The 27,571-nt window shown below is 44.0% G+C and overlaps 1 protein-coding gene across 1 annotated transcript in view; it reads right to left on the minus strand.

Moving 5' to 3' along the window:
* Positions 1-27,571, minus strand: part of LOC145489587 (uncharacterized) — a 120,788-nt gene that overhangs the window by 83,663 nt on the left and 9,554 nt on the right. The window contains exons 3-20 of the mRNA XM_081468570.1: positions 26,917-27,051; positions 26,290-26,449; positions 24,366-24,407; positions 19,148-19,254; positions 18,186-18,225; positions 15,698-17,577; positions 14,375-14,677; positions 14,216-14,255; positions 13,178-13,837; positions 12,331-12,546; positions 11,470-11,738; positions 10,757-10,959; positions 10,052-10,240; positions 7,841-8,140; positions 6,343-6,696; positions 4,796-5,874; positions 4,133-4,409; positions 565-2,676 (exon numbers count right to left, since the gene is read on the minus strand). Coding sequence (XP_081324696.1) covers positions 565-2,676; positions 4,133-4,409; positions 4,796-5,874; positions 6,343-6,696; positions 7,841-8,140; positions 10,052-10,240; positions 10,757-10,959; positions 11,470-11,738; positions 12,331-12,546; positions 13,178-13,837; positions 14,216-14,255; positions 14,375-14,677; positions 15,698-17,577; positions 18,186-18,225; positions 19,148-19,254; positions 24,366-24,407; positions 26,290-26,449; positions 26,917-27,051 — 8,366 coding nt within the window. The remainder of the gene's footprint in view (positions 1-564; positions 2,677-4,132; positions 4,410-4,795; positions 5,875-6,342; positions 6,697-7,840; positions 8,141-10,051; positions 10,241-10,756; positions 10,960-11,469; positions 11,739-12,330; positions 12,547-13,177; positions 13,838-14,215; positions 14,256-14,374; positions 14,678-15,697; positions 17,578-18,185; positions 18,226-19,147; positions 19,255-24,365; positions 24,408-26,289; positions 26,450-26,916; positions 27,052-27,571) is intronic.

The raw sequence follows: 27,571 nt of genomic DNA on the forward strand, positions 1-27,571 counted from the left end.
AATGACTTGGGTCTAAATGCACAACAGAAAGCATCCGGAGAACAATCCTAAACGTTTTCTTGTCGCTTAATACTTTTATCGCTTCACGTTAACGATATCTTCACGCTACTGTAGTAATTTAACAGATATTAATTTTAAGGAAAGTCCGTTTTGCTGTTCAGCACTACAGCATTACAGCACCAATGGTGTTTGTAGTAAGTGGTTTGAACCCAGGAGTATCAGTAGTTCGTATATAGTATCATTGTCCTGTTGAGAGTAAGGGCTTCTGAAAGAACTGTTGTTCGCGACTGACTTTTCTACATATTCTACAGAAGTCATCATCACAGTTTACTTGAAAAGTGTTTCTCTGTCGATGGTACTAAAGCTAACAGCATCTTAATGCCATCAACTGCACGACAAACAACTTTCATTTGACTCATGATTACTTTCGCTTAGGTTGTTTTAAAAACGTCAGTCACCATAAACAGCCGTTTCCAGGACTACTCTCACCTGAAAGATCACATTACATGAACAACTGTAGCACTGATAATGTTCAAAAATGCCTATCTACACACAACATCTTACCTGTTGTATCCTTGGCCATCCGCCGACATCAGGCCTCCGTCATCAATGGTGATATTCTCTCCAAGAACAGTCATTCTTGTGCCATGGAACAGTCCGCCTCCCTCGATAAAGAATGCTCTGGCAATGATAGTGATTCCAGGATGAATGATTGGAGAAGTGAAGGCTTGCATGACGCCGTTGTCCTGCACTCGAACGGTATCAAATTCGAACGAACTGTTGGTTTGATTGGCTGTGTTTCCGCCGTGATACATCCAGAACGCTCCGCCGTGATGTATCGTCATGCTCTGAATGTGGTCTACCGTGCCGGAAATGAACAACGTTACGCCGTGGACTTCCGTGTACGGCGCCAGGCCGAGATATCCTCCGGCGTAGACGTGTACACTAAACGGGATATCTATTTCCGGCCGGTGTAAATCCATGACTTGATTGGTCGAGACGTGGAGGGTACCGGTACGATCCCCGATCATGTGACGGAAAAACAGCGACGCATTACGCGCAACTGGTTCGGTTAATAAAGCCAGATGACCGCCTCCATAGATCTGAAGTTCTTCAAAGTGAAGATCACGTCCCTTCCCAGCAAAGTCGTGATTTGCTGACTGTGGTAAAATCCAAGCGCGACAACCGTCAGCTGTTAAATAATTGTAGTCCGCTATTGCTGATACCAGTGGTTTTTGTCCTCCGTTGTGAATGAGTAAAGTGCGGTGCGTGTGAATCATGTGATACAGAAATACAGTACCCGGGCCACCAGCCTCGGCTTTACAGAGATGCTCTTTGCCAACCTCACATCCAAGAGCCCTTCCACCTCGGGCCTCATACACGAAGTACGTGGATGTCTCATTCACCTGAAAGTATATAGCAACTCTGCCTCCCGATCCACCACCCCCAGGGTATGAACTGTGACTCGAGCCGGCCCCTCCATTAGCCGCTATTCTGCCATAACCTCTGATGGTCTTGCAAAACATCCAGATACTTCCACCGCTACCACCTCCACTTCCGGTCAGTGATAACGCATCTTCACCACTAGCTGACACCAAACCATCCACATCGATCAGTCCTGTCACGTTCATCCACAGCATACCCCCACCATTACCCCCTCGGGTGCCACTCCAGCCCTTACCACCCGCACTACCAAATATGTACGGCTCGTATAAATCCCCGTAGGCGAAGCCCGTTTTAGGAGTCCCCGATGTAAGGCTTCCTCGTCCCCCGCTGCCTCCATGACCAGCTCCGGACGCTCCTTCGTTATCGTCAATACCGTGGCCGGGATTGATCGGGGACCCGTAAAAGTCGTTTCCTTGGTAACCATGTGACGTATTGTAACCAAGACCATCCGCAATCAGCGACCCACCATCGTCGATTGTGATATTTTCTGTCACAAATGTGAGGCGGGAACCTCGCATCAGTCCCCCTCCTTCAATGTACACCGCGCGAGTTGTAAAAATAATGCCTGGGTCATTAATCGGAGATGTGACACAGTGGATGATTGCTGTATCCTGGATTCGGATGATGTCAAAGTCGTAATGGTTGGCTACCTCACTGTCTGTCTGTCCGCCATGATTCAACCACAACTCACCACTATGGTGCAAAGTGATATTTTGAATGTAGGCCAGAATACCTCGCACGATAATCTCCACGCCATGGATTTCCGTGTCAGGGGCCAGACCAAGAAACCCTCCGCTGTAGACTTGCGCACTGAAGGGGAGATCAATCTCAGGCCGTTTCAAGTCCATAACTTGCTTATCTCCTATATGCACCATACCGCTCCTATCACCGATCATGTATCTAAAGAAGAGCGAGACATTTCTTGAGTCGTTCCCCGCGCGAGGCCAAACACCCAGATGCCCTCTGCCGTAGATCTGTAACTCCTCGAAGTGAAACTTGTGTTCCTGGGCAGCGAAATGATGGATCCCTGACTCAGGCATCACCCACGCCTTGCCGCCTTCTTCGTCCAACTTAGCGTAGTTGATATGTTTATTCAGCGGTTTGCCACCATTGTTGTCAATGAGCAATGTGCGATGGGTATGCACCAAATGATACAGAAACACAGTCCCTGGTCCGCCATTTTCCACATTCTGTAGACCTTCCTTGGCTTGTCCTCCATGAGCTTGGTAACTTTACAGAGAAACAAAAAACAGTTGCATAATCTAAGGAGTACCTTTTTAATTAAAATCTCATCTTTTCGAAGATTAACTAATTAACCAAGAGTGAGGTCTTTACGGGGAAATCTCAGACCGAGACCTTGCCGTATTGACCGAGCGAGGTCAATACGGCAAGGCCGAGGTTTGAGATTTCCTCGTAAAAGACCCAACGTTCGAAGTTAATTCAATAAGGTATTTATTATGCGGCTTTCTGCTTTGTTTTTGCAAGCCCGTAATCGGCCCGGTTGTATTACGGGAGAATAATGCCCTACAATCGGAGCACGCGTTACATCGGCTACAAGAACAAGCCATACAATAATAATCTTTCTTGAACAGCGAAGTTACAAAGTTTTTCCCGTTATGCTTACTCAACTCTGTCGAACTATGTCGTTTCGCAAAGTGTTTGTTCATCCAAAACGACCCGAGAATACCTAAGAGACACGAAAAACTAGAGTAAAATAGTGGTGATGATGAAATTAGGTATGAGCACACAGAGACATGTAAAAAGTTTTGCGCGAGTAGAGTTTATATTTGTACACAATTTCATTTATCTCTGACTTAATAATGGCGTTACGCGAATGTCGAAACATCGCCGCATCATTTTTACTTCCTTAAACTTTTAACCAGATGGTTTTAAGGTTCTCAACAATTTTTACTCAATGTTTTATAGTTAAATCCCAATTCCAAAATTAAAGATAATGATAATAAGAGAGATTTAGAGTCTTAGTTGAAGGACTCGTAAAGTTTCCGATCCTTTTATCCAATCGAAACATATCACGAGAACAGGAAAGTTCTCCGAAAATATCCACGTCACCATAGCTACAGCATTTACTTTGCACGTTCGTGACTATGAGCTTAGCAGCCGCAGGTGTTTCATGTGAGTTGCTCTCATGAAGGTCAAGACACCATGAAAAATCTATTTCAAATAGGAATTTGCCATCAACATTTGCCCCAGGGCTGGGGGGCGGGTTACTCCCAGAAAACATGGGTGGGGTTGTGCAGCCCGATTCTCAAAACCCTTACCCTATTTAAGACCCAAATCTGCGAGTTTTCCTGGACTATTTATGAACTGACCAAAAATTCGATGCCCTTTTTCAGACCCGACCATTAGATCAATACCCTGTTTCAGACCCGCCTTATAACTAGTTCCCTAGTTCAGACCATGGCAAAGGAAATGTTTATATGTTTCATTAGGTAGGAAACACACACCCAATTCAAGTCAAGAGTGCAAAAACCATACCATATTTGAGACAAAAATGGCCAAAATCAATACACTATTTCTGACCAAAACTGCAAAAAAAAAATAGAAAGCATACCCCTTGGGGTCGCACATACCTGTATAGCCTACATAAGGGATTATCCCTAAGGGGTATTTAGAAAGGTAGCTAAGCTAACAATAATGGTATTTGTATGTATCTGAATATAACCACCTGAAGTAGGAGAATGTATCGTTCTTCGTGAAGTAGACAGCAACACGTCCGCCTGCTCCGCCACCCCCGTGATAATGATTAACCGAAGTATCTTCTGGAGATGAGCCGCCATTAGCAGTGATCTTTCCGAATCCTTTGATGATGTAGCAGTAGATCCATACACTACCACCACTGCCTCCTCCTCCCTGGGGTTGTGCGTCAGCACCGTCGGCCGAGAGAGCACCATCGATTTCCAAAAGATTGGTGACGTTCAAAAAAATTGTTCCACCCCCAGCACCTGAAAAGTAATTCAGCAAGGAAAAGGTCATGGAGCTATGGTGAACTGTGTTGGATATTTGTGATATTTCATGTTGTTGTCTACCTTTAGGTGTTTTTGTGTACACGGCTCCCATGTATGGAGGGGATGACGACACAATACAATCCCTATGTAGCTAGGTATAGATTTCGTGTGACCATGTGATCATAAGGTATGACTCAGAGCATGCCCGAAGTGAAATGATGAAAGAGGAAATGTGGTCACGTTTTTGTCTATAGCGCTTAAGGTATGGTTTATGGCAACTTGAAAGAGAGTGGAGAGCTGAGAGCAATATTTTGTTCCCTAATAACGTTTTCTGTATGAATTTACCATTTTTTTCAAACATTCAAATCACATTTCTCGTTTACCTTGTTTTCCAGTAGCTCCTCCGCCACTACTTCCAAACTCTATTGGTTCGTACATGTTTCCGTAGGGTAAGCCTACTTTAGGCGTTGTCTTTCCCCTTCCTCCGGTGCCCCCGTGACCTCCACCAGAGGCTGCCACGCCAGTTCCAGGCCCAAGTCCTCGGTTGATCGTCCCATGAACACCTTTGCCCGTTCCATCAACATGTCTATACCCGTGGCCACTAACTGTCAAAAGACCCTCTGTGTTGATACTGATGTTTTCAGCAAGGATTCGAAGATCACTTCCTTCTACTTTACCACCACCCTCGATATGTAGTACTCGCACGGTCAAATTCATCCCATTATGTGTTACAGGTGACGATATCATTTGAACGACACCTTCAAACTGCACACGGATAAAGTCAAACTTGAAATCGTTTTCCATTGCCTCGTTCCCAGTCCGCGAGTCTTCCCTCAACGCCAACAGTCCGCCATGGTGTAATGTTAAGTTTCTGATGTACGATATCACACCATCTACATGTATCTCAACTCCGTGAACTTCTGTTGATGGAGCTAGACCGAGAAACCCGCCTCGGTAAACACGAACACTGAACGGTAAATCGATACTTGGTCGGATCAAATCCATGGTCTGGTTGTGGCCGACATGAATGGTCCCTGTGCGATCACCGATCATGTTTCGGAAAAAAATCGTTGCGGACCGATTGTGCGGCTCGGTTAAGATGGCCAACTGGGCAGCACCATAAATTTGTAGCTCTTCAAAGTGATAATTTTGGTCGCCCGAGAAGTTGTGTTCTCCAGAGCTTGGAAGGAGCCACGTTTTACCTGATATCAGAGATGGGTCTGAGTAGTCGTTAATGATTCTATGTTCGGCAGGGAGGGTCTTTCTGCCGGCATTGTTTAACAGAAGTGTGCGGTGTTTGTGAATGACATGGTACAGGAACACGGTCCCGGCTCCACCAGGGAGAGCTTCCCCGGTAGCATCTCCCCCCAAGGATTCAAACACCCCACTGTAGGTCTTGTTACTTCGGAAGTACACTGCTATCCGACCTCCTGCTCCCCCGCCGCCATGGAACAAATTGTGTCTGAAACGTAAAAGGGAGAAAAGAGCACTTAATTTTTAAATCTCTGTCTCTAATTGAAGAAAGCTTCTGCCGTTTGTTTGTCCTCATTAGATAGCGACCTACACTGGAATTCCACACTATAGTTCGTGCTCGTCTCCGTAATCAGTGCCAATCTACCAATCTTAATTTATCGTGGTGTAATCCCCGGGGGAGAATCCCACATAAAAAGGAGAGGGGTGTTCTTCGGAACATTTTGAAAAGAACCCTAGGAGGTACCAAGATCCTGTTTTGTGGGTGTGGGCGTACCGCAAAAGCTCCCACTGTCGATCTTTTGAGGCTGAACACTCTAAGAGGTACTAAAACCGCGTTTTTAACCCCTAACAGGTACGACGAGCACCCCCCGTCCTTTTTATATGAGTCCCCTCCGGGGTTATAACTACTTCTGTGGGTCAAACGACCTAATACTACAAATAAACAATAATTCTTTACAGTGTCTCCACATTGCCGCGTCCTCCATTGACCTGCACAGCTCCGTATCCCTTCATCAAATTGGTGTCAATCCATATACTTCCGCCGCTTCCTCCTCCAGAGCGAGACTGCTGACCAGCAGCACCGTTACAGCTGATCGTTCCGTCAATTTGCAGGTTTCCCCTGACGGACATGCGTATTATACCTCCGCCCAATCCCCCTGTGCCACCACCTCGACACCCAAAGTGTTCAGGTTCGTACACGTGACCGTATGCCACTCCAACACGAGTTTGATCCCTTCCGCGTCCTCCATTCCCACCATGCCCTGCACCCGAGGACCCATCTGTACCTGCGATGCCTGCGCCAGCGGTACAACTGGAAGAAAAACAAAACGTTTAGGCAGGAGAGTTTTCATTTGTGAAGTACATTACAGCCATGAAATAACGAGCGCTGATACAACGAGCCCCTCCTCCTTCATATCCGATAAAATGATAATGTGTTGTTTAGAAAGTCTCCCTAAATAACAAACTTCCCCCTGTAGGAAACCGTTAAACGTCCTGACATAATGAATCTACCGAGGAATATCTGTACTAATCTCAAACTTGTCTAGGCTGATCAACTTCCCGCTCTAACGGCTAACTTTCCGATATAGCGAATCTCACCTACTCACAGGTATAGGAAAACACTTTGCATAAGGAACAAGCGACGATAATGACGGACTTTTCGTTATAACAAAACCTACCAATTTATTAAAGTTCTGGTTCATAATAAACCTCGTAATACACCAACCTTCCCAACATAGCAAACTTCACAACAAAACAAACCTCTCGATAAAGAGACCAATCGATACTACATGATAACGAGCCTCTTGATCTCACTAACCCTTACCTGCTTAACCAACCCCTCTAATAGATACAAATCTTTAAACAATGAACCCCCTAACTAAGGAGCTCTGGTTAATGAGCCTTCCGATATAATAAATCTCAACAAAACAGGAACCTCTTAACACACGTAATGCATAACGTGTATAACGTTATACATGTCAAGTATAACGAACCCGTTCAGTTTAAAACGTAGACTGCGGACCGGGGGTAAAATGCACAGTACACTGCAGACCATAGACTTTTTAACTGAATTGTTCCACCATTGAGAGCTAACCGTAAACAGGCTAACCGGAACGTTATTTAGGCTAACCTGAGTGATATTCAGGCTAATTATACCGAAGTGATATTCAGTCTAACCGGGGCGCTTTTCAGGCTAATCGGAGTGCAGGCTTTCACCGCAATTAGCCTGAATAATTCTGTTTACCGTCAGCGCTCGATCATGGAAATAACACAATATATACTTAAGAAGTCTGTAGTCTGCAGTCTGCATTTTACCTCCGGCCTGCAGTCTGCATCAATATTCTACCCTGAATCCTCATTTTACCCCTGGTCTCCGGTCTGCAGTCCGCAGTCTGCATTTTACACTGACCGATAACGAACCCTTGTAACTTATCCAATTTTCCGATGAAACGAACCTGTTATCGAGCGTGTCGCCTCGAACATGTCCCAGATCATCCACAGTGAAGTTCCCAGCCAAAATCCGCATGCGCACCATGTGGAGAATTCCACCACCCTGAATCGCGACGTCATCGATGTTCAGTGTTAGCGAGTTGCTATTGACATCTGGAGTGGAAGTCACCTCTCCCCCGTCAGCCACGGTGAGCGAATGAAATATGTAAGTGCCTTCACTGTTAGCGAGTTCCGTGGAACCTGTCAGAGCGAGGAAGAGTCGACAGCTTTTTGCGACTGTCATGTCCTTAACGCCAAGGTATCCCCTAGAAAATAAAGCAACAGGAAAAAAAGTGTCACGCAAATGCGTATTTTTTTCTTTCTCTAACTATGAACCTTTCAGATATGAATAATTTAGGTTAATTAGTCGCGCACACATCATAGTTAATAGAGAAGAATGGTTATGAAGTCCGGCAAACATCAAAGAAGCAGTCAAAGATACCAAGATTTATGTTGGAAGGTCCACGACCGTGCACAATCTTTTGTTTTGCGTTCATACACTGTGCCAAAACGTTTCGATTTGTTAGTTCCTCGGACAGTAGTAAAAAACTATTGTGTTTTGTGCAGGGTCAAGGCCAAAAAAGAGAACAAAAACATACAACAACGAACTTTGTCGAGTTTCAGAACCGTTCCTCTCTATTATTCGTTCCCCTGTATTCATGCACACATGAATACAGGCTCAGTAACTGACAAACGGATGAGATGGATGACCCGTTTATGCAGGCACAAATCCAAATCACTTCATTAAATTCACCTGGGATTTAAAACTGCTAAATACCGCGGGGGACTGGGGAGCTGCTAATCGGAAAGACACAACCCCTAAGAGGCACCAGGATCGTGTATGGTGGGCGTCGCTTGGAATTATTTCACCCCCAAACGAGAGATACCAATTCTAAAACATCCACCACGTTATCTTGCAATTTCATCATTTTTGAGAGCGATAAAGACGATTGTAAATGAGACAAAATTAAAAATCAGTTTATCAATATTTTGATCAAGTTCAATATCCCAAATGGTACCGGAAACGCTCCCGCTGTAGACCTTTTGAAGCTGAACACCCTAAGAGGTACGAAAACTGCATTTTTAATCCTTAAAAGGTAGGACGGACACCCCTGTCCTTTTTACATGGGAGCCTCTCCCCCCACACCCCCCCCCCACGGGAAAAATACCAGTAGCCTCTCCCCCTCGCCCACGGGAAAAATACCAACTCCGGTGTTATAAAGATTTCGAAATTGTGTCGGTTGCTTTTCTTTAGAATTAAAATAATCCAAACCTTGAAACAGGGTTCGCTTTGCATTTAACTCCTCTAGCTTGCACTGTCCAGTCACAGGGAAGATGTTACCGTCTGAGCCAATCAGGAGCAAGGCAATACATGTACACTTATTCGATGGTTTCAGACTGTCTATGTCTAATATGTCTAATATGCTCGGATATTTTACGAGTTGTGTAGTATTTTTCCGCGGAGGGTTAGGAAAAATACTGGCAATGAGCAAAATGTCCGCGCGTATTCTATGTCAAACCATAGAATAAGGCATTTATTACTGATACCATAAATATGTCACTTTCTAGTATAGTCGCACCTCCGGTTGAGACCACCTCTCGTAAGCGATAGTCTCTCCTCAGCGACCAGTTTTCCAAACTACCAGAAGTGTTCCAGTCAAATCACTATATTTCGAACCTCTTTTAAGTGACTAATTCTCGTAAACAACCACGACCACTTTTAGAGCTAAAAGTTTGAAATTTTCTTTTGTTTTTAACCTCTCGTAAGCGACCACCTGACGGATAATAGAGCGTAAATTGGATAATAAGGTGTTGTAACATTATCGCATTCCTAGATGGTACGAGAGACGGAAATTTCTCAATGGAAAGTACCGGATTTTTACTCGAAATTGTCTTATCACATGAACAGATGAATAAAACATTTAAAACATGGGGTAGGTCTCTGCAGTTATCATATGCTAATGAGGCAAAATTTTGACCCAATATGGTCTAAGCTCTCGTAAGCGACCACCTCCCGTAAGCGACCACCTAGGCTTGACATTTTGTGTGGTCGCTGACGGGAGGTTCGACTGTATTTCGGTATCTAGGTTTTGAAATAGACCCTACATCATCCAAAAATACCGAAATCCTCACCTAATAACCACGATATCAGTTGTAAGAACAGCTTATTTACTCACCTAGTAGTGATATCAATTCCATAACACGTGAACGCCGGTGGTAAGTGAAAGTGCCCGTCTTTGTAAACAAACACGTTTACTTCGAATAACTCATGATCGGCAAACTGACCAATCACGATTTGGTTTGGTCCCACGTGGAGAACTCCTGTGCGATCGCCGACAAAGCTATAAACCTTCAGTCCATGAGGTCTGTAAAGGAAGAATAAGCGTGAGTTACTAGGAAGGTTTAATTTGTTACAATTTATCACAAAAAAAGGAAACTTGTTTTTTGGCCCTCATTGACAATAATGAACCTTCTTTGGACGCCGATGTCAAATAGTTTCTATTATCGAGAAGGTGATTTCCAAGTTTAAATAAAGTAGCTAAAACTGTCGTGTGCATTATTCTTGTTCTAAGCTTTCGCCTTCTTCTGCCTTGTAACGTTTAACAAAACCGCGAAAGCAGTGATTGCGTGACAAGTGAGTGACAGACGATTTTGAGCAGAACTTAAGCAATAAGTAAAGTGAAAAGACAGACATATGTTTTCTAGTGTACATAAAAATATAGCCGAAATAGGAAGATGCTGCTTTAAACAATCAGAAAAAGAAACACGAGTACTCGAACCCTTCTTGAAAAGTTCCTTAACGTCAACTTTAAGCGCAGTCAACTGTCAGGAAAGGAGCTTACGCCCACGACACTTTTAATCAATCATTGTGGTGCTCTAACCTGGTAATATTGGGGTGAAGAGCCAGGTGTGCCTTCCTCAGAATGTGTACCTCCTCCAGTTCATATTCCTGGCCTATCGGTTGCAGCCACGCCCTTCCACCGTTTGTATGCGTTGATGAAAAATCAGATATCTCTGTGGCGCTCGGGTTTAAGTTATTGTTATCAAAGATCAGAGTTCTGTTCTTTACACCATGTTGGGTGTCCTGTCAACAGAAAAAGTATATTGTACTAAGCCATTTCAGAGATACCATTTACATGTACCTCTGTTTCAAAACAAGTCCCATTTACGACCTTTCAAATGAAAATGAGATTGATTGGCAAGACAATGAACATCCAAGTTTTAGTTTTATGTAACAGAACACCAGGGGGGCCTTTCTCGAAAGTTCCGGTAGCTTTACGGTCCCGAAGTCATATTCTAAGATCTAAATTAAAGGAAACGTAGAGCGGGTTTTAGCTGAAAAACCAGTCCATTCTCTTTTGTTTCTTGATATTATTATTGTTTGAATTTCAAAACTATTAATATCTAGATTTTGAATGCAAACACGGCAAACAAAAGACAGCTTTTTGGATCCGGTAACTACAGGGGCTTTCGAGAAAGGGGCCCCAGAACTCGTTAGAAAAGCAGGTAAAAGGAAACATAGAAATGGCCTATTAACTGAAAAGCACCCTTGATCATAAAGGTAATTCTCCATCTTTTCAAGGCATAAGCTTACCTCAAGATAAACAGTCCCGGCTCCTCCGTTGCCACCTCGAGAAGAGCTGCCACCGAATGCGGTCAACGCTCCATACCACCACTCCCTGTCCTGCCAGTAAACAGCCATTCTACCTCCACCCCCTCCTCCCCCATCACCGTTACCAGCTCCACCATTTACAGCTATCACTCCTGAGCCTTCCAGACCACGGGTGCGGATCAAAATACTCCCCCCGCTACCTCCACCGGAGTTGGAACCTAGTCCTGCGTTCCCACTGACAGTTATGCTCCCTGACAAGAAAATTCACCTTCAATGTAAGCAACAACTGTTGCCTAGGATTATGGCGTCTGATAGCTGGATCATTCATAGGAAAAATAATCACAAACAAAAAACAGAACTGCTTGATATAACCAAATAGCAGGTAGTAACCTTATCGGCTATTATTGATATATGTATATCTATGTAACGTCTTGTCTTATGCGCTTAGACATTTTCCAAACAGAGAGCTTTGCGCTTTTCAATGGTCAAATTAATTCTCTCTAAGAGACGCGCCTGCAGGCAATCATGGTAGTTGAATTCATCAAAATAGTTATCCAAGATGATGATTCCCTGCAGGTGCGTCTCATTTCGGGAATTAGGCATTACCCTGGCGTAAATATTTTTCGAAGAGGGCAAACAGTTTTTGGTCGGTTGACAAAGCGTCTTCGTAAATCTTGGATGAAGTAGCTATTCTCCGGGTCGCTTCATGTTGCACGTGACATCGTGCTCCAGCTCTAACTCCGACTAGAGAACTAATGTGAAATCCATGTATTCCACTAGAACTCTGTATCAGACTTAACAAGCCAAAGTCAATTCTTAAATTTAATCTTAATTGTCACTTACCTTCAACAACTAAGGTGTCAACTATTTCTAACGACAACACTCCACCTCCTGTACCAGCACTGGAGCCCAGTCCACCGCCACTTCCAAAAACACCAGGGTTTTTGTAATCTCCATACGGCACACCAGTTACCATGGTTACTCTTCCCTTCCCACCACTACCACCATATCCCGCTCCTGAGCCATCTGAGGATGCAGGTCCAGACCCGGGCCCATTACCTTGAAATATTGAAATTGTTTAAAGGGCACAATACTTATACAAAGGAAACTTGAGAAAATAACTAGAGACTGCCGTGCTCTGATTGGTCAGTCATTTCCTCGGGTCACTTTTATAAGCAAAGTGGCAGTTTCGCGATTTCAAGCTTAACTCAAGTTCTTCGATCACTCGCTTAACTTAAAACACACCGTTAAACTCTTATAATCAATAATTAGACTGACTGACGACTAACTAACTGACTGACTGACTGACCGACCGACCGACCGACCGACTGACCGACTGACTGACTGACTCATTGACTGACTGACTGACTGACTGACTGACTGGCTGACGGACGGATGGACGGACAGACGGACGGACTGACGGACGGACTGACTGACCGACGGACGGACAGACAGACGGACATTCGGCCTGACTGACTGATTGGCTGTGGTTTTGGTTCATTGTTTGATTGATCGACAAGATCAGTAAGGTGTACATGTGTAAGCAAAGCTATGCAAGTAGAGTTGGTTTCTGCGATTTGAGATGTTGATGTATAATGTGATTGTAATGAAGTGTAAAGTAGTGTCCGTACTTGGAAGTTGTGTCCGAGATCAAACTATATGCAAAGAGACACAATCAGCAAAACCTTACCAGCGAGGTATCCTTGCCCATCAAGTGTCAATTTGCCGCGTGGATCTACCACGAGTGACTCAGCTTTCATCGTCAGCGATCGAGCTTCAAATGTTCCGTCACCCTCTATAGTCACCACTCCTTCGCGATAAACCGGTCCATGATCCTTAGTAACCTCTACCGTCCAGCCATCAGATTCATCTCCCAGCAGGCTCTTCAGGAGAAGTCGACTTGTTTTTTGCACTGTTATGCCAACAAAGTTTAAATTGCGTGGAGAGGACTCTTCAAAAGAAACGGTTGCTCCATAAGCCACCATGAGGTGCGCTTTAAAACCCAACACGGTTCCCCAGAAGTTGATCTCGGAGCTTCGCTGTATACTCGGATAACTTAAACTTTCCGCTCTGCGTATTTCTACAGTTCCGTTTGGTAAAACAAGGGTTGCGTTTTCGTAAATAAATGGCACCCACGTCACGTTGATCCGTTTGTATTCCGACGTTCCCGTCATGTTAAGTGTATTGAAAGGTGGCACGTGGATGTAACCAGTGTCATCACCATATATGGTATCCACATGCACTTGGGTTCTCGCGCGCGGGAAAACCAGTTGACCACCACCATAGACTTCGATCAGTGTAAAGTCGTAGACAAAATTGTCCGAAGGAGGGTTGAGATATGCTACGGCTCCTAAAGTAGAAAGGTGTGTTTAATAATTAATGTTAACAACAACTTTACATAACTACTCAAAGCCATTACTTTGAGTAGATTGTTACAGTACACACCGTCAGACAGAAAACAATATTCCAAAACGTTTTCAGCGTCGTTTCCAGGGATTTTCGCTTAGAATCCCAATTTTCCCTTCTCCTCAAAACCCAGCACTCCTAATTCCAATTCCATCTGGTATGTCCACCATTACTATGCCTTGAAACAGCTTGAACAAGCTTGAAAAAGCTTGAAGAAGTTAATAAAATCATTTGCTTTTTCTTTAAAGATCTAAGTTAACATTAACTATTGTTCAAAGAGTGATAGGCAAGATTTCTAGAGTGTTACAATCCAGTTACTAACCTGTGTATATGAACTGATCGTAATATTTGCTAAGGGTAGCCTGCAAAACAAAAATATATTAAAAATAAATAGATGAAATAAGCACACTAAAAAGCACTTAAAAGTAAAATAAGACAAGGGATCATTTTCGATTTTTTGGCACTCCCCTTAAGCACTTACCAGGGGTTTTAGTCCTTTGTTGTCAATGCGTAAGTTTTTGACCACGGGCATTTTCCCATCCAAGTATATTACCCCAGGCCCTCCAGGTTCTACATTGCTCGCAGATCCTTTCTTTCCCCCACTTGCATCTGTTTGGTCGCTATGGAAACCGCCGATGACGTAGTTTACAGTGATTCTTCCTCCAGCGCCACCACCGCTATAATAGTTCCCATCACCACCTTTGGCCTCAATTTTGCCACTTCCGGTAAATTGATGACAGGTTGCCCACAAGGACCCTCCACTTCCGCCACCACTCGTCGAGGTCTGAAGGAGAAATAATATTACGTTGACATTCAAAAACTCAGTTAACAACATTGGCAGACGGATCTCCGGGTCACTGTTGTCTGATACAGGAACCTCTGTATATTGCGGACATTTCTTGGTCCTTGCTGGAAGCTGACCCGCTTAACGGACACCTTTTAAATTCGGACACTTTATATGATACTAATGGTGTGTAACTGCATGTAGTTGGTAGTTAAGATATTCTAAACTTACAGCGTACAGACATCGAGTTATGAATGCACGCGAGCGCTTGCTAAGCACGAAAATATACAGTAAATAAATATCTGCGGTAATAAATAAATACAAATAAGGTAGACAAAGTAACAAGTTGAGGAAAAATTAATAGGCTAATCAAACTAAAATTGGTTTAAATTGTTTACGTATAAGCGGTGGCCTCATGGCTACTGCGCTCGTCTCCGGATAATAATAATAATAATAATAATAATAATAATAATAATAATAATAACAATAATAATCAAGTAATCCAGCAGACTTATGACTGCCCTAGGCTCGCGGATTGAACTCGGCACCATAAGTTAAAAGCGGCAAGACTTTAAGGACTTATAATAATAATAATAATAATAATAATAATAATAATAATAATAATAATAATAATAAAAACTTATATTGCGCAGATACATATCGAGCGGTCCGGGTTCGAGCCCTGGTCGGGGACATTGTTTTGTGTTCTTGGGCAAGACACTTCACTCTCACAGTGGCTCTCTTCACCCAGGTGTATAAATGGGAACTGGCTAACTTAATGCTGGGGTGTAACCCTGCGATGGACTAGCATCCCATCCAAGGGGGAGTAGAAATACTCCTAGTCGCTTCATGCTACGGAAACCGGGATAACCTCCGGCGTGGTGGGCCACTTGGCTCATATGCAGACTTTACTACCCTTTATTACAAATGGAATGTAAACCCTTGCTTGATCAGGTCCACGCTTAGGTCTGAAGTTATCAATAGCTTATCTCAGACAAAAGACGAACGATTCCAAATTACCTGTCCAGGAAGCCCATTCGTCTGAATTAACCCGTTAACATTAAACGAGTCGCTGATTTGAAGAAAAATTCGTCCACCACCGCGTCCGCCACCTGTGTTTCCACTGCCATTCCCACCGCCACTTCCCCACCCTCCTGGTGTGAAAATGTCACCATAGATCAAGCTCTGCGCCAGTGTTTGTGTCCCACGTCCCCCTCGACCTCCGTGACTCGCCCCAGCGCCTCCGCTGTCTTTTTGAGCTCCGGCTCCAGCCCCCATTCCTCCGAGAGCACCGCCACCATCCACTGAAATGTGCCCCGATGATCCGACATTAAGGTTGTCGGTGACAAGGTACAGCGAACCAAGTTTAAAAAAACCATCCACTTGAACTGTAGTCACGTGGAATGTGGAATTGATTGCGCCGTCAACAACTGTGGAAGGCTGGGCTCGATAGTGAATGCTGACTTCACCTGTTGGTTCTATGACAAACGAATCACCAGTTAAGGGAGCACTGGGTCCGACCGCTGATGCAGTCTCCATTAATCCGCTGACGCGTGTCCGATTGATGTTCAGCGGCTCAGAAGTCTCGAAGTAAAATCTCCCGTTAGTGTCGTTCACTGTTAGATCATCCCATAATGTGCCTATTGACAAGTTCCCGACACGCAGAGTTCCTGACAGAAACACTTCATGGCAAGGAATCGTTGTAAGATCCACGGATTCGATGAGTACCACACCGTAAAATCCAACGTCACATTGAAGAATTCTCTCTTGGGACAAGCCTGCCATTTTCACAGCACTCAACGATTTTACATCACCATTGAGATGAAACCTGTTCAGGTGAAATTCACCTACAGGGTCAAAGTGAAACATGCCACCTTGTTCTACAGTCAGTTCTTTCCATCCCGGTTCGATCTTAAGCTTTTTCGGCAGCCACGTCCCATCGACTACAACGATATCTGCATGAACTAGTGAAGTTCCGTTCAGGGAATGTCTGCCGTGGGAGCCGAATTCCTGCGAGTTGTTTTGCACAAAAGCCAAAGAATTCGACGTAAGAGGCAAATCAAACTGTACGCTGCCATACTCGTCAACTTCGATTGTTCTAGTCACGGCTGGATCTCTTCCTCTGAAGAACACAGCTCCTTCGACGTGAAAATTTCCGTTGGAGTAAAACGTATCAAGTCTCGCATCCCCGTAAGGAAAGAAACTCAAATCACCGTATCTTTCAATCCTTAGGGTTTTCCACCCGTCTAACAGGGAAAGTACCCCTGGGTCAAACATCCCGCTTATCTTGACGTCGTTCATGGAGACGTAAGATACAGAACTGTTGCCTTCAATTTTCAGCGCGGAATTGAGCCCCATGGTCATCTGATCACCCGTAAGATTGCAAGGGCATTTGATGTCCATCTTTGAACTATCGCTCAGTATGAATCTAGATCCTGATGTAGAAACCGACCATCGACAGGACTCTGGAGATTGTGTATCATAGTTCAACAACTGCAAATGACTCATCGATTCGATGATGAGTTCTCCAAACTTCAGCTCATTGGGACCAGAACCCGGATGCATTGTGACCACGCCCTGTTCCTTTCCTATGTAGACGGTGGGGTCTCCCTTGATGGTAAGCACGCCGTATATATCAACAGAGCGCTCCAAGGAAACATTTGGTTTTATATCGGACAAGAGGAGCTCTGCACCGTGGAATATTTGCGCGCAAGGCGACAGAAGACTGTTTATTTGAAGTTGAACGGAAGATAGAAGATACAAGTGGCCAGTATTGTCATCCGTTATGCTGTCGACGGTTAGGTTCTTAGCTGAGCCAGCGATGACTAGCTGAGCTCCTCTTGAAAATTCAATTTGCTCCAGTTTGTGGTCAGCGGTGATTGTGATCCACGCCACAGCGCCTGTCACAAAAAAAATCACTTGTTTAAGTAAGTCAGTAATGCGCGTATGTCATTACTCCTAAAGGTAATCGTATGAATGCGAGTACAATCAAGGATCTCCACTCCGAGTGATGTTTGAAAATTTTGTCAAAATTGCACAAGTCTTTAGGCGAGTGTAAGTTGAAAGAATTGTCAAATGTCACGAGTAATACGATGATTAATATGACCATTACTCCAAGGGATTATGGACAAAAGTGAATTCAAAGTTATGACTAAGGAAATAACAAAAGCGTCACGTTAATTTGAACTGCAAAGGAAATTTAAAATTAATGATGGATTGGCCTGTTCTCAACCAATCATAACCAAGTAACTCTCTTAGTCATATAATAAGACCAATTCCTTTTCTACCGTTACTCCCCGGCGCAGGGGATTAGCGGGAGAGTGGCAAGGGGCCTGCGGCATGGTGACAGCCGATTCTCACAGTGTTTTCGTTGTATGTAAACTAGTAGGGCGGTGGCATTTTGTTACATTTCTTTAAAAAGGTGGGTGTCCTGGGCCCTTCTCGTGCCTCACTGACCCGCTAATCTACCATCTCGGTTCAGCCACAAAAGCCAGTACAGACAAGTTACCTGTTTGATGGAACACGTTAACATCTGATGAACTAGTAAGCTGTAATAGGAATAGAAAAAAATTGTGAGCGTAATTAACAAGAAATCCAGACCAAGGAACCTTAATTTTAGAAAACAAAAAATAAGTAAGTAAACAGTGACTGATTCTATAATGGCTTTACCGTCTAAAACAAAATTACCTTGTCTTTAAGAGGATAAATTCAATCACACCAAGATGGGATAGAAATTTGTAATGAAATTATTTTTTTCTGTAGCCAGAAAAACCAGTAAAACTGGAAAACAAACCTCGGAGAAAGAAGAAAAACCAAGAACTAGCATTTGTAATTAAAATTTCAAGTCACGTTTGGGTGGAACGGTCCAGATAAACCCGTGAGCGCGCGAGAAAAAGCTTTCTCAAGCCGGGTCGCTACTCTCAGAATTCTGCAGTAACTGTGCAGAGAAAGATAAGGGAGAGTCGAGAGAGTAGTTTGCGCGTATCTTGCATTCTAAGAGTTCGAGAGTGTGAAACAAGCTGTTCAACAACAAACGTACACCATGCCGAACATGGCGGGTCTGTAAATAGACCCTAGCGTCAAATTGGCGGATTCAGAGCTCAATCGTTGTGCGTTAACCTTACGTTAGGCGTTTGGTGTTTGGCGCTTGGCGCTTGGCGCTTGGCGCTTGGCGCTTGGCGCTTGGCGCTTGGCGCTTGGCGCTTGGCGCTTGGCGCTTGGCGCTTGGCGCTTGGCGCTTGGCGCTTGGCGCTTGGCGCTTGGCGCTTGGCGCTTGGCGCTTGGCGCTTGGCGCTTGGCGCTTGGCGCTTGGCGCTTGGCGCTTGGCGCTTGGCGCTTGGCGCTTGGCGCTTGGCGCTTGGCGCTTGGCGCTTGGCGCTTGGCGCTTGGCGCTTGGCGCTTGGCGCTTGGCGCTTGGCGTTTGTCGCTTGGCGTTTGGCGTTTGGCGTTTGGCGTTTGGCATCGACTTACCCTCGGACGTCTTCCCTGGTTGTCAACACTCAATACTCGATACCTGGATCCGCTTTTGTAGCCATCGAAATAAACTGTGCCTGGTCCTCCAGGCTCGGGATTACCATCTGTGGAACACAAATCACATGTCAAGACTGTGAGAAGGATTGCTATCTATTAGAAGCATTCATCAACAGGCGATTCCCCATACATACTAGATTCATACCTTGCCTTAGAAATGTGTGGGAAAGTGTAAAGATTGGTCGTTACTTGCGCGCGAAAATTCAACCAATGAGATCGGTTGATCGGTCAGTTTTCCATATTCACGCCAAGTAACGACCAATTAGATGATAAACGATAGAAGATGACAATTTTTTCGACCAATTAGATCATGGGGTGAATGATTCTCGCCCATATCAACTTTCTTTTCTCTCGTAAGTTCTCACGTTTTCAGAGATGCGCCACACTCGCGTTTTAGGTGCGAGGATCCCAACCAATGCTTACCTACCTTTTTAAAGATGCTACTTTTAGCCCTCCCCCAAATCTACACACGTGTATTTCACTTGTGGAAGTCTATCGATTTGGACAGTGCTTGGGTGACAGATTCTCGCCCATATCAACTTTTTTTTTTTCTCTCGTAAGTTTTCGCGCGTTTAGATATGCGCCACACTCGCGTTTTAGGTGCGGGGATCCCAACCAATGCTTACCTAACTTTTTAAAGATGCTAGTTTTAGCCCTCTTCCAAATCTCCAACATGTATTTCACTTGCGGAAGTCTATCGATTTGAACAGTGCTCGGGTGGATATTTTTAGCGATGTCAATTCACTTTTCCCTTGTCTTTTCTCGCGCGTTTAGCTATGCGGCACACTCGAACTTTTGGTGCCGGGATTTTAGACTATGCTCACTGCGTTTTTTAAAGATGCTAGGTTTGGCCCTCTCTTAAATTTACAAATGTGTATTTTTTTCTTGTGGGAGTCTTTCGATTTGGACAGTGCTTGGGTAAGAGATTCTCGCCCATATCAAATTTCTTTTCTCTCGTAAGTTCTCGCGCGTTTAGAGATGCCCCACACTCGCGTTTTTGGTGTGGGGATCCCAAATTATGCTTACAGGGCTCTTTAAAAATGCTAGATTTGGCCCTTCCCCAAACCTACACACGTGTATTTCACTTGTGGAAGTCTGTCGCTTTGGACAATGCCTGGGATGGAGATTCTCGCCCATTAATATTTTTTCTCTCGCGTTTTTTCGCGTGTTTAGAGATGAGCAACAACCGCGATTTTCGTGTCGTGATCTCAAACTATGCTTACTGGACTTTTTAAAAATGCTAGATTTGGCCCTTTCTCAAATCTACACACGTGTATTTTACTTGTGGAAGTCTCTCGCTATGGACAATGTTTGGGTTAAAGATTCTCTCCCATTTATATCTTTTTTTCACTCCCGTGTTTTCGCGCGTTTAGCGATGCGGCACACTCGCGTTTTTGGTGTAGAGATCCCAAACTATGCTTACGGGGCTCTTAAAAAATGCTAGTTTTGGCCCTCCACCAAATCTACACAAACGCATTTCACATGTGGAAGTCAATCGATTTGGACAGTGCTTAGGTTGGAGATTCTCGCACATATCAACTTTCTTTTCTCTCGTAAGTTCTCGCGCGTTTAAAGATGCGCTACACTCGCGTTTTAGGTGCGGGGATCCCAACCAGTGCTTACCTAACTTTTTAAAGATGCAACTCTTAGCCCTCCCCCAAATCTACACACGGGTATTTCACTTGTGGAAGTCTATTGATTTGAACAGGGCTCAAAGTGCTCATAACCAAGCGTTAAAAAATTTTTCCTCTGTCCATTTCACTGGAAATAAAAGTCTTCTCGAATTAGTCCAGAGTCCCTGGGACTCTGAAATATCGCCCAAGTTCCTGGAAATCGACCCAAAGTTTGTCAGAATCACGCTGTGCGTAGCCCGATCTCGGCGACTTTCAGCACTGTCCAAATCGATAGACTTCCACAAGTAAAAAAACACGTGTGTAGCTTTGGGGGAGGGCTAAAAGTAGCATCTTGAAAAAGTTAGGTAAGCATTGGTGGGGATCCCCGCACCTAAAACGCGAGTGTGGCGCATCTTTAAACGCGCGAGAAGTTAACATGGGCGAGAACACTGCCCATATCGATAGACTTCCACAAGTGAAATACACGAGTGTAGATTAGAGAAACGGCCAAATCTAGCATCTTCAAAAGCTCCAGTAAGCATAGTTTGAGTTGCCGAAACCGAAATCGCAAGTGCGGCGTATCTCAAAACGCGCGAAAACACGCGAGAGAAAAAAATATACATGGGCGAGAATCTCCAACCCAAGCATTTTCCAAAGCGACAGACTACCACAAGTGAAATACACCTGTGTAGATTTGAGAAAGGGCTAAATCTAGCATCTTTAAAAAGTCCACTAAGCATAGTTTGAGATCCCGACACTAAAACTGCGAGTGGGGCGCATCTCTAAACGCGCGAGAACTTAATAGAGAGAAGAAAGTTGGTATGGGCGAGAATCTCTCACCCAAGCACTGTCCGAATCGATAGACTTCCACAAGTGAAATACACGTATGTAGATTTGGGGGAGGGCTAAAAGTAGCATCTTTAAAAAGTTAGGTGGGCATTGGTTGGGATTCCCGCACCTAAAACGCGAGTGTGTCGCATCTCTAAACGCGCAAGAACATACCACAGAAAAGAAAGTTGATATGGGCGAGAATCTCCAATCCAAACACTGTTTAAATCGATAGACTTCCACAAGTTAAATACACGTGTGTAGATTTTGGGGAGGGCTAAAAGTTGCATCCTTAAAAAGTTAGGTAAGCACTGTGTAGGATCCATGCACCTACAACGCGAATGTGGGGCATCTCTAAACGAGCGAGAACTTACGAGGGAAAAGAAAGTCGAATAAGCGAGAATCTCCAACCTAAGTATTGTCCAAATCGACAGACTTCCACAAGTCAAACACACGTGTGTAGATTTGACAAAGAGCCAAATTTACCATCTTCAAACAGTCCAGTAAGCATACTTTGAGATGCTGACACCGAAATCGCGACTGTGGCGTATCTCTAAACGCGCGAAAACACGCGGAAAAAAAAATATCAATGGGCGAGAATCTCCAACCCAAGCATTGTCCAAAGGGACAGACTACCACAAGTGAAATACACGTATGCAGATCTGGGAAAGGGCTAAAAGTAGCATCTTTAAAACGTTAGGTAAGCATTGGTTGAGATCCCTGCACCTAAAACGCGAGTGTAGCGCAAGAATCTTTAACCCAGGCATTGTCCAAAGCAGCAGACTTCCACAAGTGAAATACACGTGTGTAGATTTGAGAAAGGGCTAAATCCAGCATCTTAGAAAACTCCAGTAAAAATAGTTTAAGATCCCGACACCATAACCACGACTGTGGCGCATCTCTAAACGCGCGAGAACTTACTAGCGAAAAGAAAGTGTATATAGGCGAGAATCTCTTACCCAAGTACTGTCCAATTCAAGACTTCCACAAGTAAAACACACCTGTGTAGATTTTAAGGAGGGCTAAAAGTAGCATCTTTAAAAAGTTATGTAAGCATTGGTTGGGATTCCCGCACCTAAGAGCGAGTGTGGCGCATCTCTAAGCGCGCGCGAACTTACGAGAGAAAAGAAAGCTGATATAGGCAAGAATCTCCAACCTAAACACTGTCTAAATCGATAGTCCTCCATAGGAGCAATACACCTGTGTAGATTTGAGAAAGGACCAAATCTACCATCTTCACAAGGTCCAGTAAGCATATTTTGAGATGCCGACACCGAAATCGCGAGTGTGGCGCATCTCTAAACGCGCGAGAACTTATGAGTGAAAAGAAAGTTGATACGGGCGAGAATCTCCAACCTAAACACTGTGCAAATCGATAGACATCCACAAGTGAAATGCACGTGTGTAGATTTGGGGGAAGGCTAAAAGCAGCATCTTTAAAAAGTTAGGTAAGCATTGGTTGGGATCCCTGCACCTAAAACGCGAGTGTGGCGCATCTCTAAACGCGCGAGAACTTACGAGAGAAAAGAAAGTTTACATGGGCGAGAATCTCTCACTCCTGATGGTTGTAGTGAGACTACGTCATCACTATGAAATTTTTCAGCTTAAATCTTTTACGAAGTAAGAAGGCTGCTCACTGAGGCTAGATTCAATCTACAATCATGGACAAAAGTCTTGAGACAAATTTGCACTTTTGACGCTTTTGCGCACACGCCAGACGCGAATACAACTTCACCTACCTAACCTCGCCCCCCACCCCCTCACACATTGTTAAAAACTAGTACCTTCAATTTCACCTGATTTTCAACATTGTGTTGGGTGGCGAGGGGAGACAGCAACGCGTTTTTAAAGGATATAGCAGCGTTTTTTTTAAACTTCAGTACTAAAACACAGATAATTCGTTACATTACATAAGTGTCCCAAGGACTTTTGTCCACGATTGTATGTAGTTCAACAACTAATTTTCCTTCGTCTATATTAGTCAAATATTGTTCGTGTGGCACGATTTTGGAAGGGGAATTACCAGATGAAAGCTTCCCAGTAAGGAGGGAAACAAGAAAATAGTACCAATTTCTCTTAGCATAGACTATGACTTTTGGGGCAAATTTACTGTCGAGATCACAGGGCAAGTCACACGAAGTTAGGTCATGGACTTCACCTGAGTGAAGCTAGAAAAAAAAAGAAGCCAGGTGAAAGTAAGCGCTCATGGAGCTTATTCGGAGCCGAACACGATCTTGGCCGCGCTTGCAACGGAGAATTAGCGATAAAACAACACGCGCAAAGAACTGATCATGACATCCACCCACGAGACCCCACGATCCTCGAACGAGGAATTAGAAACTCTTTTAGAGTCGTGGCACTCAACGATGGACGCAAACGCGGTGAATGAAAGAAAAGTCTTTCAGCGCGCTTATTCTCCTTTGTTTCCAGTTTTAACTCTTCGCGCGTGTTCAAACGCGTAAAAAGCCAGCTACGTTATAACGAACGTCCATTTTTCACTCTGATGAAGGTGGACAGATGCCACTGAAAATTCAGTGAACAAAAAACCTACAGATCGGATATATTTAAGTCAAATAATCAATGTCTACCGATCGCAACAATCAAAGTATCACTAATAAACTATCGACTTCTTACGTAAAGAGCAAATGTCATCGACTTTGTAGGTAAAGGTAACTTTTGTGCAGCTCGCATAAACTTTATATCCGAAGGATGCTTACCTTCAGGAAGTACATAAGTGCAACCAGGATTGCTGGAAAGATCTGCAATGTATACAAGCATAAATTTGATAAACGGTTTGATCCAAGCGAGCGTTTTTAAAGACCTCTACCTTCCATTTTTGTTACATGCATCTGGTCTATGTTCGCATTAAGGCCCTGTTAACCGGAGGGGGGAGGTGATCCCAGAAAAATGGAGTGAACCCGCATCCCAAAACCCTTACCCTATTTATGACCAAAATCTGCGTTTGTTTTGCTACCCTATTTATGACCTGACAAAAATTTCGATACCCTATTTATGACCGGTGCGGCTTACACAGTTGCGCTAAACATAATTTATATTATAAAAGGATTTTGTTGATGGTCTTATCTATAATGATGAAAAAATAGTTTCTTCTCAAAAACAAACCCAGTTCAAAACTAGAGTGCACAAACCATACCCCATTTATGACCAAAATGACCAAAATCGATACCCTATTTACGACCAAAACGGCTGAAAAACCCTATACTTTGGGGCCGCACGAACCGATATAGCCCGTATAAGGGAGTACCCCCGGACCTGGTTAGAAGCAGGAAGGGTAACCCTCCCGCTAGGGGTTGCCTTATCAGGAGGATCACAGGTACTGAGCCTGGGTTTACAAGCAAACTTTCACAGGTAGCGTACCCTACCACCTAGGACAACTTTGTGTAAACAAAATGGCCGACAATGGAGGAATTTTGCCAAGAAGCTAGATTTTTCTCTCTGTGCTTCCTGTTACTACGGCTTTCCAGTGTTTCCAGTGTCATGGAAAGCGGTCGTATTACCCTCTTATTAGGGAGTTTAAGAAAACCACGACGGCAATGACAACGGGAACGTCGCTAAACAACAGGTTTAATGAGCAAACCAATGGCTGTGCACGTGCGTTATAGCTCTTGGTACATTTCTCTTCCGTCCTCTGCAAAACAACAACGTGAAATGACCAAATTCCGCATTGTCCAGAGAACGTGAACCACGACGGCTAATTTTTTTTTTTAATTCAAATGTTTTGCCCTGTCCCAGATTCAGTTTCGTGATAGTTTTGACACTGAGAAACACAGAAAAATGACTTGAGAGTATAGCGAGATTCGTAGGTAAAATATAAAATCATTTTTTAATCGACGTTGTCCTCGGCGTCGCGTCCTGGTTTCTTTAACTCCCTAGTAGTATTGTAAGACAACGACAACAAGTTGAAAAGGCCTCGCAATACAATTCAGCACACGCGGCATGTGAAATTTATTTGATGAAAAAGATTAAGATGAAAACCTGGCCATACAGTTAAGTGGCAGAGGAACGTATATTCGAGAGGAGATTACTAGAAAGAGAACGAAAGACAAACTTCAGAAAAACATTCAAAGGGTCTGGAAATTAAACCAGTAAAATATACCTAGCAGAACGTTTACAAGGCAGCTTGGGTAACCTAACCCTAGCGTTACGCCAGAGTTACCCCAGTACTAGGGTAACCCTAGCAGCTTTGTAAACGCGTTGATGGAAACCCTCCTACTAGGTTAATCCCAGCACCTGGATTACCCTGTCTGCTTTTAAACGGCGCCTACGAAAGTTGCGTCAGATATTCTTTATGCAAATGCTATAGATGATCCAGTCAATATTCTCCAAGGATTAAACCATCGTTCCTCTTTATTGGGTGATTTGAGGGTAATTCTGTACATCGTGAAACTCCTTATTATATCGTGACACCGTAAGTGTACTTGAACGTGACACCTTGTGTGACGTGAATTGGCGGGAACGTCTTTCAATGAAAATGGCCCCCAGCACCGAAGGGCCCGCTGTCATTCTGTCAAAGACGGTCTTTAGTTCGGCTGCAACGAATTCACGCATCTATAAAGGTTCCAAGGCCTAAATTATAAAGCTATCTTCAATCAGCTGTACAGGTAAAATAATTCAACTTACCTGCTGGGTATCCATAAAGTTCCACTCTTAGCGCGATTCCAACGTTGTATGACTTGGGATAAAAGCGAATTGCTTTCGTGTATACCTCCGCCGGAAGAGCATTTTTCTTTACTGTGTTCGTGTCAGTGTTTCCTGCAAAAGTTTTCACTTCACCATTCTCCTGTAAATTTTTCAAAAGTAAAAACAATATGAAATGCGAAGAAACTCACGATGTTAAACAGTGTATCAATAGTGAACTCTTCGATCCAGTTGTCGATCCGATATCAAGTACCTAGCTGCCCAGATTTGGATTAAAAAGAGGTAATAATGCAACAGTGCATCATATGAACACGTCATATACTATCTTTCAACGAGACTTAAGCTTTCCAGTCTTTCCTTAACGTCGTCTTAACGTAGAATGTCTCAGGGCTGCGAAAACTCGGGGACCGTCTATAGATGTAGATGATCTATTAGATACAACATGTTGTGTGACACAAACGTGACTTCGTGAACAGAAAGCCCACTGAGTCTACCCCACTCAGTATTTACCTTTCGCCTACGAGGTTGACTTCGGCTGAGAGCAGAGGAACAGAAAAAGCCTGATTTGTACGCGAATTTCGCTTACGCTCGTGTTCATGGTTTACTGACCTTAACGTCTCTCCATGTTGCTGGCGAAATATCAGGATCGAGATACTGCAGTGAGTACGACTTGGTGTATTGGGTGCCTAAGTAGCGGCCTTGAGTAGCTACGTCAGTTATGTAAGCCTCCTTGGACAGCTGAACCTGGTGAGGACCATTACAAATGAAATAATTAGTAGCACATCATGGCTGGTTTGGCGCTAAAAACATGAGACATGCATGAGCTCAGGGCCATGAAATGGCGAGTCACCACGGGGGTGACTACTCTAACAAGCACTGTTTCGGGAAAACAGCTAATTTATTTACCGGGAATTTAAGCATTTTACCACGAACCGAGAGAAAAAATTTCCTGGGAAACCAGAAATAAAAGATATTGGGAACTTTGCATATCACCCATACTTCGCATATCTCGAAGTTCAAGGACGACCTTCATCCCTACCACACTGAGTACCGCTCAAACAGCATTTACTAGCGTTGTAGCCCTCCCTCCCTTCTCCCCAACGTAGCCATCCGAACCTAATGCTGAAATAAGAGGCGTAAGCGGAAGAGAAGCGGGAGGACGACTCCAATATATAAGAGAGGGGGGTGCTCGTCAGAAATTTTGAAAAGAGCCCCTAGGCCTTAAGAGGCACCAAGACCCTGTTTTGTGTGGGCGTGGCTTGAG

The sequence above is a fragment of the Orbicella franksi genome, chromosome 6 (assembly GCF_964199315.1).
Source record: "Orbicella franksi chromosome 6, jaOrbFran1.1, whole genome shotgun sequence".
Taxonomy (NCBI): Eukaryota; Metazoa; Cnidaria; class Anthozoa; order Scleractinia; family Merulinidae; genus Orbicella; species Orbicella franksi.